The sequence below is a fragment of the Harpegnathos saltator genome, unplaced genomic scaffold, assembly GCF_003227715.2.
Source record: "Harpegnathos saltator strain DR-91 unplaced genomic scaffold, Hsal_v8.6 scaffold205, whole genome shotgun sequence".
Taxonomy (NCBI): domain Eukaryota; kingdom Metazoa; phylum Arthropoda; class Insecta; order Hymenoptera; family Formicidae; genus Harpegnathos; species Harpegnathos saltator.
In genome coordinates, this window is record NW_020229990.1 from 13,287 (window position 1) to 31,658 (window position 18,372).

Here is an 18,372-nt window from a genome sequence, read left to right on the forward strand (position 1 = left end):
AATTTGTTGAATAAGATTAGAAGGGTAAGTACCTGAAAAATAAGAACAAATTGTCATTGCACTTGGACAATTTTCTGACACTGATTTATTAATCGATATTCGGTTTTCGGTACTGATTTATTTTCTCATTTTTTTAAAGGACAAAAAAAATTGATACGAATCGTTCGTTTATCCAACTTAATTTGTTGAATAAGATTAGAGGGTTAAGTACTTGAAAAATGAGAACAAATTGTCATTGCACTTGGACAATTTTCTGACACTGATTTATGGTATTAATCGATATTCGATTTTCGGTACTGATTTACTCTTTCATTTTTCTATAAGAAAAAAAAATCATACGAATCGTTCATTTATCCGCATTATTTTGATGAATAAATTAAATATTGATCGGTCTTTAATTTTCGATACTAATTTATTCTCTCATTTTTTTATAAGACAAGAAAAATTGATACGAATCATCCGTTTATTCGAGTTAATTTGTTGAGTAAATTAGAGGGATAAATACCTGAAAAATGAGAACAAATTGTCATTGCATTTGGACAGTTTTCTGACACTTGAAAAATGATTTACGGTATTGATCGATATTCGAGTTTCGGTAGTGATTTACTCTTCCATTTCTCAATAAGAAAAAAAAATTCGTACGAATCGTTCATTTATCCGCGTTAATTTGATGAATAAATTAAATATTGATCGGTCTTCAATTTTCGGTACTGACTAATTCTCTAATTTCTTTATAAGAGAATAAAAATTGATACAAGTCTTTCTTTCATCCGACTTAATTTGTTGAGTAAATTAGTGGGGTAAGTACCTGCAAGATGAAAACAATTTGTCATTGCACTTGGACAATTTTCTAACACTGATTTATAATATTGATCAATATCCGGTTTTCGGTACTGATTTAGTCTTTGATTTCTCTATAAAAGAAAAAAAGATTGATATAAATCGTTTGTTTATCCACGTTAATTTGATGAATAAATTCGATAATGATCGGTATTCGAATTTTCGGTACTGATTTCTCCTTTCATTTTTCTATAAGAAAAGAAAAAATTCAGACGAATTGTTCATTTATCCGCGTTAATTTGATGAAGAAATTAGATATTGAACGGCCTTCGATTTTTGGTATTGATTTATTTTCTCATTTTTTTATAAGACAAGACAAATTGATACGAATCGTTCGTTTATCTGAGTTAATTTGTTGTATAAGATTAGAGGGGTATGTACCTGAAAAATAAGAACAAATTGTCATTGCACGTGTGCAATTTTTTGACACTGATTTATGGTATTAATCGATATTCGATTTTCGGTACTAATTTACTCTTTCATTTCTCTATAAGCAAACAGAAAATTAATACGAATCGTCCATTAGTCCGCGTAAATTTGATGTATAAATTAGGTATTGATTGGCCTTCGATTTTCGGTATTGATTTATTCTCTTATTTCTTTATAAGAGAAGAAAAATTGGTACGAATCGTTCGTTTAACCGAGTTAATTTGTTGTGTAAATTATAGCGGTAACTACCTGAAAAATGAGGACAAATTGTCATTGGACAATTTTTTGACACTGATTTATGGTATTAATCGGTATTCGATTTTCGATACTGATTTACTCTTTCATTTCTCTATAAGAAAACAGAAAATTAATACGAATCGTCCATTAATCCGCGTTAATTTGATGAATAAATTAGGTATTGATCGGCCTTCGATTTTCGGTACTGATTTATTCTCTCATTTCTTTATAAGAGAAGAAAAATTGGTATGAATCGTTCGTTTAACCGAGTTAATTTGTTGTGTAAATTACAGCGGTAACTACCTGAAAAATGAGAACAAATTGTCATTGGACAATTTTCTGACACTGATTTATGGTATTAATCGGTATTCGATTTTCGATACTGATTTACTCTTTCATTGCTCTATAGGAAAAGGAAAAATTGATACGAATCGTTCATTTATCCGCGTTAATTTTTTTTTTATTATATATAAGTGGTCCATGAGACGATTAAATATTCGAATACATGTTGCCGTATCAAAGTCTCCTCTATAATAAACGATTTGACACGTCTGGAGACGCATGATGTATCGTTGCCCGTATCCCATTCCCTTCGTCCTGCTTCCCTGTATAAAATGTCGAATTGAAACGTATTAAAAAGTATTGACATTTTGAATATGTCTGAATTCTGAATCTTTTTGATCCGAAAAAAAGGATTGAGAAATATTAGTTCCCATTAAATTTTACTGCGCTAAATGCGAGACGGTCTCTTTCGCCCTGGTGCCTCACCAGGGAAATTTCTCTGGTACGCTAAATCCCGTAAGGCCATCAGTCTTTGTAGTATATCTCGTCGGTGCGTAAGATTTATATTAGCTGTACATACATATTTTGAAACATTTTCTTTGGATATTATATCAAACGGATTTTGCGTGTCACGTAATATCCTTCGGACTACACGGACATTATTATTTTGATCATTTTGATTTCTTTGGTATTCATTGAATTATCCAGAACGCGCAACCGCCATGTTGAACGACTCAATTGTCGTGTGAAATATTTCGTTTTTCACAAATTCATGTAAAATTTTTCATTTTTCACTGATTCACAGAAGTCTTTCACTTTTTATTAGTTCACGCTAGGGAAAAGATTCATGATCGCTGCCCCGAGCTCAAATTTCTGTCATTAATAACTCGATAATTATTGCGAATCTCGCAAAATGGTATGGGACTTTTATGTTTGTCTCAACCCAATCTATCCTCACACTTCGGATTGGCAGCTAATTACCGGACACTTCGTATGATCTTCATGATATTAATCATACACAATTAATTCTTTCTTTTTTTGCACATATTAACATGTTAATTCATGTTATAAACGCGTAACAATGTGCGAGACCGTGCTTGCTTGTCAAGTACGCTATTATGGTTGTAGCACGGACATAAACCTCCTAAAAATGGATGTAGCACGGACTGCCACCACATACAAGTTTTACCGCCGAAACCTGAAAGTGGATGTAGCATCGTAGTTGCCCTCTCAAAATGGATGCAGATGGCGCCCTTTCCCAGTGCGGAAAGTCAGTGTCGTCGAAAACACCGTGTTGGCCGCTCTTACGTTTCTCTCTGCTTTAACTTATTCCACCAGTTCAACAGTGCAGCTACAAAGAACAGACCATATATAAAAATATATAAAAATGATGGCAGCACCTAGCGGTGGAAAGGAGAATGGCGTATAGGTATGTACACCTACCTTCTATCTAAAGCCATATACCGAACTGTACTGACACCTTGCGGTGGTGTTTAACCTAATATCATCATATGTGGTTTTGTATTGCTCGTGAATGTATTTGTATCAATTTATTATGATAAAATAACAGAAATTGATACTTTTTAATACCGTAAACATTTTTAAGGGAAAAAAATAAATATCAACGACAAGTATTAACAAGTGCCATTATATTACTAATACGTAATATGTATCATAACATGAAATAGATGCAAATTTTTTTGTATCATTTTTACTGTATAACGTGTTAGTACCATTTGTTTCTATGTTACATTATTTTTTATATAATATTTCAGCTCCACTCAAGAGAAAAATTTTGCAGAAAAGATGAGTTTATTTGTTATGAACAGGCAAGTTACAACAGCAATATATAATATTTTTAATTGAAATATATAATAATTTATTTTAATTTTAAGAATGATTATATTTGAAATTTTAATATATAAGTAATTTACTTTTGATTGTTTTATAATATAAAATATATATATTTTTGCAGATATGAGGGGGAAAGCAAGGAGGAAGTTAAAGATCATATTGATCATCTTTCCAATTTGTTAAAAAGGATAGAGGAACGTAAAAGACAAAGGTCTATAGATAATAAATCCACATTAGCAGATGTAGATAAAGGCAATTTAGAAAAAGCCAAGAAAAAGGAGAAAAGAGATAAACATTTACCTGAAGAAGAGAAAAGTGATAATCTATGTATCGAAGACAAGGACAAGAACAATGAGGAAATTAATGAACATTCTGTGGAAAAAGTAAAAGCACAGGTTAAAAGTAAAAAGAGGAAGGAAAAAACTATTGAGAATGAAGATTCTCCAACTGAACACTTAGTAACACAAGATCAGGAATTGGAAAAAGGAAGTGAAAACTTTAAAGATGAAGATGACAACAATGAGAAAAACAAAACATCTTTGCAAAGCCATTTTATGATATTGGGAGCAAAACCCCAGAAGAAGCAACATGCTGTCAAGCGAGTATTACCAGATTGGCTGGTACACCCTGAAGTTATATCAGCTGACTTAAGTAGCGGACCTAATATAGATGAGTTACATTCAATCTTGGATCCCAAACTGGTAGAAGCCTTAAAGGCCAATGGTATTGTTAAATTATTCCCAGTTCAATCTAGTGTGATAAAATGGTTACATTCATGCAACAAGGACAGAAGAGTAGGTTGGTGGTTGAGAGACACTTGCGTATCTGCTCCTACAGGCAGCGGTAAGCATTTGCAACTGTTAAGAATAACTGAGATGATTGATTTATAATAGTGGACTTTTTTAATGTTATTTCGTACTTTTTTGTTACAGGCAAGACGTTGGCTTATGTATTGCCAATTGTGCAGCAACTTCAGACACGATTAGTGCCGAAAATCCGCTGTCTGGTTGTTCTGCCAGTGCAAGAACTTGCTGCCCAAATTCACAAAGTAATGGTTACCTATACGTCTCACACAAATTTGAAGGTCGGCTTACTCTCTGGTATTTCTTCATTCGAACAAGAGCAAAGCAGTATAATCAAGAAAAGTATATATCCGTCGATGAACTAAACCGTTAATATTCACCAATTAATCAGTACTTAAACTTGGCAAATTTATTTTCAAAGCTGCAAGGGGAAACTACCTATCTACAGTGGACATTGTAATCGCGACACCTGGGCGTTTAATTAGCCACATATTAAAGACACCAGGATTCTCTTTGGATTTCCTAAGGTTTCTCGTTATCGACGAGGCCGACCGTACGACAGAATGGTTACAGTACCTACCAGAATTCCATTCTCGGGCTCATAGCTTAACGATTGGAAATGTGCACTCAAGGTTGTACACATCATGTTACTTTGTAGACAAGAAAGATTGACTGTCATTAGCACTAGTCTGAAATTTTAATTTTTAAACAGCGAAATCGCGCCAGCCCAGAAGCTGTTATTCAGCGCTACCCTGTCGCAAGATCCCGAGAAGCTAAGTCGGCTGGGGCTCTTCCAGCCTATATTATTCACTACGGTCATGGTGACAGGCAAAGACACCGATGTGAATCTGGATAAGATGACGGGCGAGTTTGCTGGACGTTACACGAGTCCGGGAGAATTGACGGAACTCGCGGTGGAATGCGCCGCCGAGTACAAGCCGCTTGCATTGTATCACCTCTTGACGAGGCACGACACGATCTCCAAGACTCTAGTTTTTACGAATTCTGGAGATACCGCGCATAGGCTGGCTCTCTTGATCCGGTCTCTCCTGTCGGAACGGAATGTCACCGTCGGGGAATTATCCGCTCAGCTCATGCCGAAACAGCGCGAGAGCGTTCTCAGCAAATTTGCAAGTGGAGAAACACACGTGTGAGTGTTGCATTCTATCAAACGATATAGAAATATAATGTGCCTTCCAACTTGAAAGTTCGTTACAGACTTACTTCAGCCTCAGTAAAGCGATAGCTCAGTCAATGTTCTCTCATGTTGTTTCTCTCAGGTTGATAAGTTCAGACGCGTTGGCTAGAGGCCTGGACATCCCGGAAGTGCAGCTGGTTGTATCTTACGACGTCCCGAAACACATCAAGGGCTACATACACAGAGCCGGCAGAACTGGGCGGGCGGGAAAGCCGGGGACTGCGGTGTCTGTCCTCACGGCGAGTCAGATCGGGATATTCAAGCAGATGTTAAATGGCGCGCATAAAGTCGTACCGGATATCGAGCGGATGGAGCTGAGCGGCACTGCGGACGCGATCGGCTATCAGAGCCATGTAGAGAAATTGAAGGGGACTCTCGAGAAGGAGCGAAGCGACAATTTGGAGCGAACGAAAGCGATCAAACGAAGACGCGCGGCAAACGTAGCTAGACAAGATGGAAAGACAGACTGACGTTTGGCAGCAGAGATAGAAATAAAAAGTGTACATAACAATCCCTGTATGACACGCGTGAATCATTAATTACCTCTTCTACAATCGCCGCTCGTGCGACTGGTACTCGTCCGTTCGGTCGAAGGTGCAGAAACATGGCGAATGCGGGTCGTAGGGTAACATCGATAATAACATTTTATTGTCTGAAGTTAATAGTATCGTACATCATGCTCATTCCCTATCGCAATTCGTTCTATGGGCAGTCGCGATATACATATTTTATTCGAACTGTGTATTAATTATATTATATTAATCCCGCTGTCTTCTTCTTCCTCTTCTTTTTCTTCGTTTTCTTCTTTTATTCCGTCGAAGGCGAGGTATTCACAGTTTTAATTTACAAAAGATAAACGACATCGTTCATCGGATAACGACGCAGACACAAGTTATTACTATTATTGCTATGCGTAGCCACATTGCTCGGAACTGATCGCATGAAACCTTCCTTCATTACATTCGGAATCGAAAGTCTGAGGGATGTTTGATTATAGATCCTTCCGCGCGATTTAGCTTTCAAGGGTTGAGGGGTATTGTTGCTGGGAAAATTGCATGCTTCTCCTTCAAACTGAACTCGATGTCGGGGATGCTCGATATTCAGGAAAACAGCCACAATTTGTAATAGCGCGTAGTTACAGTAGTCAGTATTGGATTACAAGTTACGGCAGTGTCCATTTCTTGAGTCGTGCTAGATTTAAGAGAGGAAAGTCCAAGCGAGAGAAATACACGTAGGAAGAACTCTTTTCGAAGAAGTTTCTCTTTGCGTTAGTTGCAGCTTAAACTAATTGGTTTTACACTCAACGGGAAGCGAAGGAAAAACTCTTAACAAGCATAAATCCGTAGAGCAACTATTTTCGAGACAGCCAGTTTTTAACTCTGTAAACCATATACTCTCCCCTCTTCTCTTTGTACGCATATTTTCATATCGTTTACATCTTTAATTTTAATTTTACTTAGAAAATTTTGTATCGGTATTTCCTCAAATCCCGCTGATTGAACAAAATCTCGCACTTGCTTTTTACAATCATCAACAATAACAGCGAGTTACGGCGTCTCTACAGTTTCGCCGCGCTCGGTATTGGCGAGCGTTGGCGCGCTGCGCATTACGCATGCGCGCCAACGTGCGTCACGTGGTCGAGCGATCATGTGATCGAGTGACCGCGTGACAGAACGATCAGCTGACGAAGTGGGGAAGCGGACCTGCGTTCCGTCACGTACGTATTACGTAACGCGCACGTGACGGAACGCAGCTCGCTCTCGCTCGCACGTTGTGCCGTCTCACTCGCAGGGGTCGATGACTTCGAGGCCAATCGAGCGCGCTCGATACGATTGTCAATATCTCCGTTTCCACAAGTCGTAACGGCTTAAAACGGGAAGCTGAGATTCCGGCGTTTCTCGTGAACACGCCACTGAATCCTGTTCGAATTAACGATCGGTATATTGCGAGAAAAATACATTGTTTTTTCTTCTTGGCGATGTAAAGTGTAATCAGAGGAAGAAGATAAGCGAAATTGCATAGAAAAAACGGCGATACAAGAATAGTAGTTGTACAGGGAATTTTTAATTCGCAATGTGAAAAGCTGAATGTCTCGAAAACGATTGGTTAGATTTGGGGTTTTGTGTCTATTAAGAGCTTTCGTTTGCTCTCGTCTGTTCTCGTTTGGTTGAAATTTCTCAAGATTCTGAGACACCCTGCACGCTTTGTAAACGGACGTCAAGTTTAATTAGAAATTTACGTTGCGCGTCAAGAATTTTTCGCTCAGTCTGCGATATTTCTAGCCGTATAAATATGTAAAATCTGAGTCCCGTTTAAACGATTGTGCCGAGGACTTGCGTTATTTCCTCCCTAACATATTATCTCTGCGTGACACATTCAATTACACGACTTGCATCAAAGTTCTGGGCATCCTCAAACTTGTAATTCAAGCTTCGGGCGTGCTCAAAGCTACTGGGATTGTTACTGTAATTTCGCATTGTGCGACCGCAGTCGCCAAGTTGAGTTAAACAGCGGAGGGCACACCAAAGTAACCGTCCGCTTAGAGAAGCTTCCTTAAATCACGTTTCCAACATATTCACGAATTTTTGCTGGTCGGCGCGCTGTAAACAATCACGTGCAATCGTATCAGACTTTTCACTGGCCGCTAATTTTGTGCTGGCTGTTTACGTTGGCAGGCTATAAACGGATCGGCCTTCGGTTCTCTTGAGAATTTTTGGACCCCTTCGAGCAAACGTCTCTATCTCTCCATGAAGATATTTAATGAATTAATATAGAGATATATACTTGGTGTTTGTTTCAGATTTCGCGTGTTTGCAGCCTTAGGCCTTCGCGACTCCCACAATTTGCCCTTAAATCCAGTACAGATTGGCAATCGCAGCGCCGTGGTATACACGGAGCAAGGATCAGCAACGTTTTGTCACTTGCTGGCCACATCCAATCCTTCACTTCGATGTTCAATCGAGAATTCGTAAAGGTCCGACGTGACGAAAAGAGCGCAATGTACAAAGCACAATGGGCGCAATAAAACGTTACACATACGTCGCGCGCTTCAACATTTTATAACTCTGTGTAGATAAACCAGATGCCGGGAGAACCCAACAGAGTTACGAGGCTAAGCGAAATTCCCTGCAGACGAGAATAAGAGAAATGAGTTACAGGTCCAAACGAAAGTTACCGTGTATAAACGGAAGAGACGGCGATCCCGGCGATTTCGTTGCACGAGCTACTTCACGCACTTTCGAAGGTCGGAAACGTAAAAGAATAATCTCTCGACGGTACTTCGCCGAAGTCTGAAAATTAAAGTCTGACGCTATATACACACACACGCACACACGCGCGCACACACACACACATACACACACGATAATCTCGAGAGAAAGCGGGGGGGGTGGGGGCTACACTTACGAACCTGTACAAGTGACGAGACTTAGGCCGGTATTCATAGTCAGATCTTAGGGAGGATTCACACCTAGGCGGAAAAGCAGAAAGGCAACATCCAATCAGAAGTCGCGTTGATAGTCTGTCTCTGTCTCTCAAGAAAAAGACAGACTACCAGCGCGACTTTTGATCAGCTGCTGCCTTTCTGCTTTTCTGCCGAGGTGTGAATCCTCCCTAATACTTAAGATTATCATCTTAAGATTATCTTCAGATACTGCACAGACCATTTCATTGGCTACAGAATGTCTAAAGATAAACATAAGGGAGAGTTCACACCTCGGCGAAAAAGCAGAAAGGCAGCATTCAGTCACAAATCGTGCTGATAGTCTCTCTCTCTCTCTCTCTCTCTCTCTCTCTCTCTCTCTCTCTCTTTCTTGTGAACCAAGGTGCGAATTCTCCCTAAGCCGATCTTAAATATAAGACTCGACTATGAATATTGGCTTTAGTTACCGATCTTTCCTCTGTGACAGAACGAAAGCTGCCGAGCGGCCGAAGAAGGATACCCTCGCTCGGACCTTTCGTCGTGTGAACTCTAACGAACGAGCAAGATTCCACATTTACTTAGATGCGATGCGTATAATTATATGTATATATGTATATAACTGTATACGTGGGTGGTACGTGTCGTGTGCGCACAGGCACCAACAACTAGTCTCCCCCGTGTCTCATTATGTTACACCGCGCGCGCAAGAGAGAGACCGTCCCCTACGCCTCACACATTATACAAAATCTAGCCTCGTTTCGCTACGCGAACGAATCCTACAATCGCTTTTGCGCGATCCCCGAAACCCGAAACGTCTCCACACACACACACACACACACACACATATACACACACGCACGCACGCACGCACACACAGCTTCGGTGTTATTTACACTTAAGTAGCTCGTTGACGTGTTATACGGAGAGCGGTACGTATATATACATTAAACGTGGTCCTATATGATTCATATGTCTCGTTGCTGTGTACGTTTATCATTTATGCTCCTAACGAGAGCCGAGATTCATTCATTCTCTCGCCACGACTCCGCGCTGGTGCTGGTGTCTTACGGTAAGAGGATGTCCAACGGGCTCCTCGCCTGATGAGACCTTGCTTGTATTTTACGGAAATGTACATTATGTATACGTCGCATATACAGGGTGCGTAAAAACAATTGCGCGCGCGCGCGTTTTTATCTCGTACCGCGTTGCATGCATCGGAAAATGAGCTGCGGGCCAGGTGGGGGGGGGGTGGGAGGGGGATGGTTGAGGGTTACGTCGTTTATATCTCGAAGCGAATTCTCCTTATGCTTCAGTCAAGATCCTCGAGGACAATAGAGTCATGCTCCTGAATCGATCTTGCGTGGGCGTTCGGCGAGGGTTCGATTCTCGTCGAACGCTCGAGAGCCACGCGAAGAGGATGCGCGTTCTCTTTTTACTCGGTACCCTGTATATCGTACGGGGTGTGCTGCCAAGCGGTCTGTGCTGCGGATTAAAAACTCGCCGGATCATCGAGCGGCGAGGTGTGTTCCTCCCGCTGTCGCCGAGGACACGTCCGAACGCACGCGACGACGCATTTCGCGCCCATTCGAGACGATTTATAATTAGTGAGCGAATTCGCGCGCGAAACACAGAAGGTCTGTTCTGAAAGTTTGGTGTTGGTTATGAGGTTGGTAGGCCTTAAACTAACTTGGACATGTTCTGTAATTAATTAGCTCATCACGCTTGGACGTTCATACGTGTACTATTAGTACGGAAACTATATCTTTTTTAGATAAAATGTAAGACAAAATGGCCATTTTAGAAAAGAAAAATAAATCTAAAGAGCAGCGAAGTTAAGGGCTATCCTTTTAAAAGGATACCGTACAATGAAGACCATATCTTTTTGGATAAAATTAAAGGCAAGGTGGCCATTTTAAGAAAAAAAAAAAATCTAAAGAATAAAGCAGCTACGTAAAGGACTGTTCTTTTAAGTAAAGGACATATGGTCACCGTAACTATTAAGAGTATGCAAGAGTTTTAATCTTCTTTTTTTTCTATTTCACGCAGTCGCCTTAAAACTGGTTGCTTGGTCAACTCCGAGCTGTTCTGCAAGTTCTACTTGCATTTAGGACGGTTATATTTTCCCCAAAAACAGCAAATGGATTCATATGTTTAGCAGCATTTTTTCTCGCTGAAATTCATATCGAATGCAACATCGAATAAAAAGTTTCTTGTCGCTCATCGCATCAACCGTTATTTTTGAGGTTATGTGAATTAATATTTTAGAAAGTTCAATACCAACCTTAGAAAAACACAAAACGGCGGGAAAATTTTCAACTTAGAATAATTACATTAGAGAACTAAAAAAATTTAAGCTTTTACATATGCCTAATACTTCTGTTTACAAATTTGATTTTGGCTAATTTTGCAATATTAGGAGAAGAAATGGATAGATTTTTTATTACTTATTTTCTTGATAATCGATCAGCTGATCAATGACGAAACATATCTAAATTAGTTTAAGGCCTGCCAACTTTGTAACTAAAACTGAATCTTCCGAAACTGATTTCGCGACAGTCCCAGAGTGCTCTAAAACGGGATTGGCCAGTATCGAGATCTGCGTAGACGCGCGGCCATACATGCTGTGAATGTAATTACGATTCTTCAAAGTTGCCGCTCGCGAGCGGACTTCCGTCCTGGATTCCGCCGCGAATTATAGGCCATCTAAAGCGCGGAGGTGCCTCCGTGTATCGGGAGCGCGCGGTATCGATTCCCTGAAATATAGCACTACGGAGTGCCGGCTCGCAAACGAACGAAGGAAGAATATACTTTGCGCAGCCGACAGCCGATACTTCGTCCGTCCGTGTCGATTTGCGGCAATCTTCGAGCCTCAACAGGTCGCGCGTGATCTGGCAAGACGCGATACCACTCGCGCATTAAGCGCGGTATGCATTAAATCGGTCTACATATGTGCGCGTGTTTCTGTTTTTTTACTCGGCGAGGAAAAGAAAAGGAAAAAGGGGAATGCGTATTCGCGCGCGGCGGGAGGGGAGCAGCGGCTAGGGAGGGGAATTAAACCGCCCGGCGTTTTCTAGCGAGCTTTTAAGCCGAACAAACGTTTCTCGATCTGACGGGACCTCACCTACAACACCGTATTTATTGTCGTGCCCTCCGCTTTGGATACGAACTACAGCATATACGTCGGCTCATCTAGTCGTAAAAAAGTGCACCGACCGAGAACTAAGCCGCAGCAATTTGCGATAGTCGAGCGCACATTCAGCCCCCGCCGGGGTTCGCGTCCCCGTCGGCTCAACGGATCGCTCAATGGAAAGTTAAGAAAATATCGTGGAAGACGAAACGGGGCCTTTTTTCTGTGGGACACGGTCGCGGGGCCTCGGTAGCAGGGGAGGGGTTGGAACGAGGGGCGGGGAAGGGGATCATGACTTTGAAGTGGAATTTTTCGAACGTGAGTCCCACCTTCTTACGCGACGAAATATTTTGTACTTTGTCGATTCTTTGTATCTTATATCGGCGAGTGGCCCGTTTTGGTGCGTTCTTTTGATTCTTTCTTTCTACATTCTTTTTTTTTTAATGCAACCGCTCTCGACTCCAGGGAAGCTCATCGTGAATTCTCCTCGCGATCTTCCTCTCTCTCTCTCTCTCTCTCTCTCTCTCTCTCTCTCTCTCTACATATCTATAAGCGGAGTCGTAATTAAGTGCTAGGGCGCGCTCGTTACGTGTGCCGTAGCCTAGTTACGACTTCGTCTGTAAATACGCGTATAAAATATGGAGAATCAAAAGGAACGGGTAAAACGCAACAGAGGTGCAGCTTATTGGTGTAGCCTGGCGTTTTGTCGGAGAAGCGAGTACGTTCACGCTCAGCTTCTTTTCCGCCGTGCAGCCCCGCACGGCGGGGGATTCCCCGCGTTCGCATATAGCAACATTTCGGAAGACACTTTGCAATTTATGCGCCCGGGGCTACTCCCGTAGCGTAGCGGCGAAAAACTAGCGAATCTTGTCGATGGAGGCGCGTCCTTTGACGCATAAAGAGAAGAACTCGCGTGGAACGTTATTATACAGCTTGCTCCGAAAATCGCCGCACGGTACAGGAGCTCCCGATGATAAAGCGCTCCGTATCCACTGCCGTGGCTACCACGTGCGTCCCCTCGCGGCGGCCGAGCGGAAGGAACAACTCGCTGATTCTCCTGGATCTCCTCCGTCTCGAAGCGACGAGAATATGAACATCGATTCGCGAGAACTCTCAGAGTGCTACTCAGAGACAAAACGAGCTGTCGGTTGGAGTCGCGGTCTAACAATAGTACAAGAAGAGACTAGCGGCGTCTGTATTCAGAGACACCTTTTTATGATTCAGTATCTTGTATTAAGCCCAGCTTAAACTACCTGTAGGGGTAGTCTAAGGTTTAACTTTTCGTATCCGTTGATATCATCAAGAATGATCTGCCGATGTTATTTGTTCTCCCTTTTTAATATCGAATCCGCCAGGAAACTTTTCTCCTTGTGCTCCAATTAGCCATCGCTTTATTTTATTTAATGTATGCATTAACAATAATTTCATTGTCACAAATTGAAAAGAAAAAATAGGGTGACAATATAGACACGAACCTCAAAAGTCGCGCTTCGACGATTCCCTGGTGATTGCATTTCGTTAGCCCCGAAGTATCTGAAGATAAATTTCGGACGATTAAATGTGAGATGCCAAATTTAAACCATTTCGGGGAAATGTCTCTGAATGACATAACCTTAGCAAAATTATTACGGTTTTACACGTTGTCTCTGAATAGCATCCTTAACGTGGAGTCAGCAGATTCATGCATCGCGCGAATTTCGCGTACTCGCCGGCGCGCCTCGTCGGACATCACGGAGAAGGAAAAACGAAGGGAGAAAGGACAAAGGGGAAACTAATTTGTCGCAAGTCGCGTCCTTTCTCTTCCTCTTTCTTTTTTCAACAGCACATGTTACTCTTTCATTTATTTACTGCTCCGTCTTCGCTGTCGTATGTTTGGCTCTCCTCCGCTCTCCCTTTCTTTCCTTTTGCCGTGCAGTGCCCGTTAAACAGTTAAATGCAATTGTCACGATGATCTCGATGAACCTCGCGGTGCGCGCGGACGTCGACCGGGCGAGGAGAGCTCGTCCAGCACAGTTCCGACATACATTTGTACCTCGGCGTCCCGGGATTCCCCTTCTTCCTCCGCGTTCCGCCGTGCGATGTCGCTCGGCCAGCGCGATGCACGAACTTGTTTGACCTGTATTTTATCTACAGTCCGATTAATCGCCGGTTACGTCTGAAACGCGCCGACACCGTCCGCGCATATTTACAGAGAACTTGTCAGAGAGACCTCGCCGCTCGCTTCTGCTTTTCTCTTTTCTTTCCGCCTTTCTTCTTTTCTTCTTTCGGTCGCGCCGCAGTGACTACGTCCCCGCGATCGCGTCTAAAGGTACGTTCTCGTTACATCGAATAAAGGGGAAGACCAATTTCCTTGTTTTTACGCCGTCGCCCCTGTCGCGAACCATCGCGGAGCCTCAAAGCGCGATATGGGAAATGCAAGAGGAGAGACGCAGGATTCAATTACGCCGCTCCGCGCACGCGAGCGAGAGAGAGAGAGAGAGAGAGGGAGGGAGGGAGGGAGGGAGGGAGAGAGAGACTCGGGACTCGCTGGAACATAAAGTCTGACAGGTATATCACGACAAAATTCCTCGCCGAGCGCGTCCCCTTCGCTTCCACGTCTTCGGTACTCAGAAGAGTCCTCGCCGATTTTTGTTGCTCACAATTCTAGGAATTTTTCTGAACGACAACTAATGTAACACGATACGTAAATCGCACTGAAAGGTACAGCCCTCGAGTCGTTCAATCGTCACGTTTTGAGGCAACTTGTCTGTGTACCCAATAACTACGCGACCCTGAAGCGACGCACGCAGACCGGCACAACATGGCCTCAACATTCAGCACAGAGTTGCTGACAGAACTTCTCCCTAGACATTGGGCTGCCACTTCGACAGGCCCGAGCGCAATCACTAAGCAAGAGATCAATTCGCGGCCAATGAAAGAGAGGGAGAAGGTCGCACCTCCCACTCCGAGTTCGCAAAGTGTCAAATCGAGATCGCAGTCGCGCGAAAACGAGCTGCGCGGAATGCCAAGGCTGTCATGTCGGTCGCGGCTCGCACAGCATGCCGCCGTTGGCGGAGCGAGCAGAGAGAGAGAGAGAGAGAGAGAGAGAGAGAGAGAGAGAGAGAGAGAGAGAATGTGAGAGAGGGGGGAGAGAGAGAGAGAGAGTAGCCTTCTCTGTGGTGCACATCTTGGCCGAATTGAACCGAGTCCGGTCGTATTTGCAGTCTTCACCAGAGGGACCGAGCCAGCCGGATAGGACTGTGCGGATACGCACGGCGCGTCTCTTTGCGTCGCTCTTAAGGCGGTAATGAAGACTCACGAGGGTGCCCTTTCCTCACCCGAGTTGACTCGTTAATCACCATCCTGGATTTGCAGCAGCCTCGCGCGGGGACGTCCGCGATATCGCGATGAGCGAGAAAGCAAATATGACGTGCCGTTCCTTCAGCTCCATTGAAAAGTAGGTGAGCATGCGCGCGCGTGAATTGTAATTAGAGCCGTGCGTATACACAGGCTGCTTGCGATGATTAGATCGCTGTTTGCGATGGAAATGGAGGCGGCTGCGGCACGCGAGGAAGCGATCTCCTAAGTCGCGGGCCGGCGGCGGGTCGGATTTCCCGGCAGCGAAGGTTAATGACGAATTGTTAATGTTTACTTGAAAATCGCGCTCTCTCTCTCTCTCTCTCTCTCTCTCTCTCTTTTTCGGAGATAAAAGCCCCGGGACAGCTGCGCGGCAAGGGGCGGCGGGGAGATTTGTACGATAGGGGGTAATGAAGATAATGACCAACGAGACGCGCGACGTCAGAATCCGCCCGTCGGAACCGGGCTTTTCTCCCCTTAAAGAGATTGGTTTTCTACTCATCAAAGGTATTGGATTTCACGATCGATACTCGGAGCGGAGCGCGAGTAATCCGAGAAAGCATTTTGACACTGCAAAAAGATAAGGTGCAGCAAATAATGATTAAGGCGGGAGAGAGAGAGAAAGAGAGAGAGCCTGTAATATTCAGGCACCTTTATATAACGATCACTTCTTTTCGTTTACGCGCCGCGGGGAACTTTCGTAATTCACGATGCGGAGATGATCGTTTTCCGGGATGTAACTGTACGCGGGTCGTCGCGAGTGAAGAGACCAAAGGCGGGAGATTGCTTATTCCGTAAGAAGAAAGGCACGCGCAGTTCATCGATATGAAATACAAGGTGAATCCTAATTAATAACCTGGCTAATTTGATAATTTTGCGTGTCATCATGTTGCAGGACCAGCTTCGATCAAGATCAGGAGACAACAACAATTCGACTCGATCAGAAATTTACCTTGTTGACGTCGGGTGTCTGTTTGCCGGCCGGCCTCCGCAGATGTTCTTCAGCTTCGCCAAGACTAGAGATCACGTCGGTGAGGGAGAAAGAAACAAATCAAAATGTCGCGTCACTGGACGAGCCCTCGGCCACTTCGCAGCGAGTATGAACGGATGCCGAAGTCTCTCGAAATTAGAAAAATACAACACACGAACCTCCCAACAGAATCAACCCTGAGCTGCTTTGGTTGAAGAAGCTACGCGTGTATCTATTATAATTCACTGATTTTTCCTTGCGACGAAATCGCTCGCTGATTGGGACACTCGCTTCGAGGGGGAAGAAGATGGAATCACAGAGAGTACAATTGCAGCCACTGCAAATGCCACCGTCGAAAGAAATACCTCCAACCTCGGGAGAAATGCCTTGAAGAAATACCGTTATTCCGAAACTTCCGCAGTTGTTCGATTACTTAACGGAACGCCCGTAGATATATCGCGGAAGACAAAGGGGTGCACGTCGGCTCCGGGAACTCGAGTTCTCTCCCTCCCTCCTTCCCTCCCTCCCCCCCTCTCTCTCTCTCTCTCTCTCTCTCTCGGGGAGCAATCAGCGTTAATCAGCGTTCACGCTCGAAAAATAAATTCCTCTACCTGCTCGTCCGTTCGCGAAAGTTCGCGGTCTACCTCGGATCTTTGCGAGTCCGGCTTGCCGCTCTCTCGCGACTGCCGTCGTCGCCGCCCTTGGAAGCTCCTCGTCGTCGGTCGTCGAGGCGCCGTTTTACAAGGTAGTCGGCAGAAGGAGCAAGAGCAGGATCGTGGTGGTCGACAGCGACGGGTGCCTGAAGTTGCCGGCGTTCAGGATGACCCAGGGCGGCGGCAAAGAAGGCACGACGGGCCTGTCGGTCCTCTGGCCCTCCTGGGGAGTGCTGCCCGACATGATCTGCGTGGTACCGAGGTCGTCATCGCCGCCGATCGAGTCAATCTCCTCGAGGCCGCCCAAGTGTCCCCGTCTGCCATTGTTGCTGTTGCTCTTCTTCTTGCCCTTCATCACCGGTTTCTTCCGTGGCCTCAGGTCAGTGTTCTTCGTCAGCGTCGTCGGCGTGGTCTTGGCGGACAGGTGCAGTTCTGAGCACAAAGCATCAAAAGACGTTTTCTCTCTCTCTATCTCTTTCTCTCTGCGATCGAGTGGAAATTCGAGTTGTGCGTAATGGAAAGTCCCGACAGCAGTTTCCGTCGAGTTGCAAATTTCACTCGAGAACTGCCCGAGTAGAAAAATTAATAGGGCTCTGATAAAGGCCTGATTATGTTTCCCAAATATTAATCGGGCCCTGCAAGATGTGTAACAAATGGTTTAACGGGTCCTTATAAGGTAATATTAATAGGGCCTTATAAGGAAATATTTTTATTATTGCTCGAGTAAAAATATTCGTTTTTTTCATTCCAAGAAATTTAGACCGTAATTTCTTTATTTCTTTATAACTTTGTTAGTACACAACAGGAATTTTTTATTTTAAAAATATAGCATTCTTTACATAAAAATTCTATTATTGTTTTTGTTAAAGTTTGCTACATTTCAAAACGAAGGCAATACTAGAAAAATCCTTGGAAGAGACTAATGAATAATGGCAACTAATAAAACTAATAAAATTTGTTTTTAATTGAGGTATAATTAAAAAATCTTTAAAAGAATCAGATACAGCGTACTTATTAAAACAATACTAGACTATGACAATTTTATTACACGCTTCAGATCTTATTAATTTTTTATAAACAAAACTTGATTTTGTATATCTAAAGCATCCTTTCTTATAAAAGATCCTTTTAAGGCCCACATCAGTTTTCCATGTTAAAGCGTTATTTCGTAAAATTTAAGGCACCCCTAAAAAATCCTTCTAAGGCCTTTTCCTTATTAATG

The 18,372-nt window shown here is 43.2% G+C and overlaps 2 protein-coding genes across 3 annotated transcripts in view; one reads left to right on the top strand and one right to left on the bottom strand.

Moving 5' to 3' along the window:
• The first annotated feature begins 3,095 nt into the window (after positions 1-3,095).
• Dbp73D (putative ATP-dependent RNA helicase Dbp73D) lies at positions 3,096-6,156 on the top strand. 2 transcript variants are annotated; one of them, XM_011138478.3, is made up of 7 exons: positions 3,096-3,217; positions 3,564-3,617; positions 3,764-4,485; positions 4,575-4,787; positions 4,867-5,077; positions 5,158-5,595; positions 5,726-6,156. In XM_011138478.3, exons 1-7 carry the CDS (start codon positions 3,207-3,209, stop codon positions 6,111-6,113), a joined length of 2,037 nt encoding a protein of 678 aa, XP_011136780.1. In that variant the 5' UTR covers positions 3,096-3,206; the 3' UTR covers positions 6,114-6,156. The 2 variants fall into 2 exon arrangements, with proteins under 2 accessions (XP_011136780.1, XP_011136781.1); XM_011138479.3 differs by lacking the exon at positions 3,096-3,217 and adding an exon at positions 3,270-3,419.
• A 5,361-nt stretch (positions 6,157-11,517) lies between these two features.
• Positions 11,518-18,372, bottom strand: part of DIP-lambda (Dpr-interacting protein lambda) — a 107,189-nt gene continuing 100,334 nt past the window's right edge. The window contains exon 10 of the mRNA XM_011138477.3: positions 11,518-17,582. Coding sequence (XP_011136779.1) covers positions 17,236-17,582 — 347 coding nt within the window. The 3' untranslated portion in view covers positions 11,518-17,235. The remainder of the gene's footprint in view (positions 17,583-18,372) is intronic.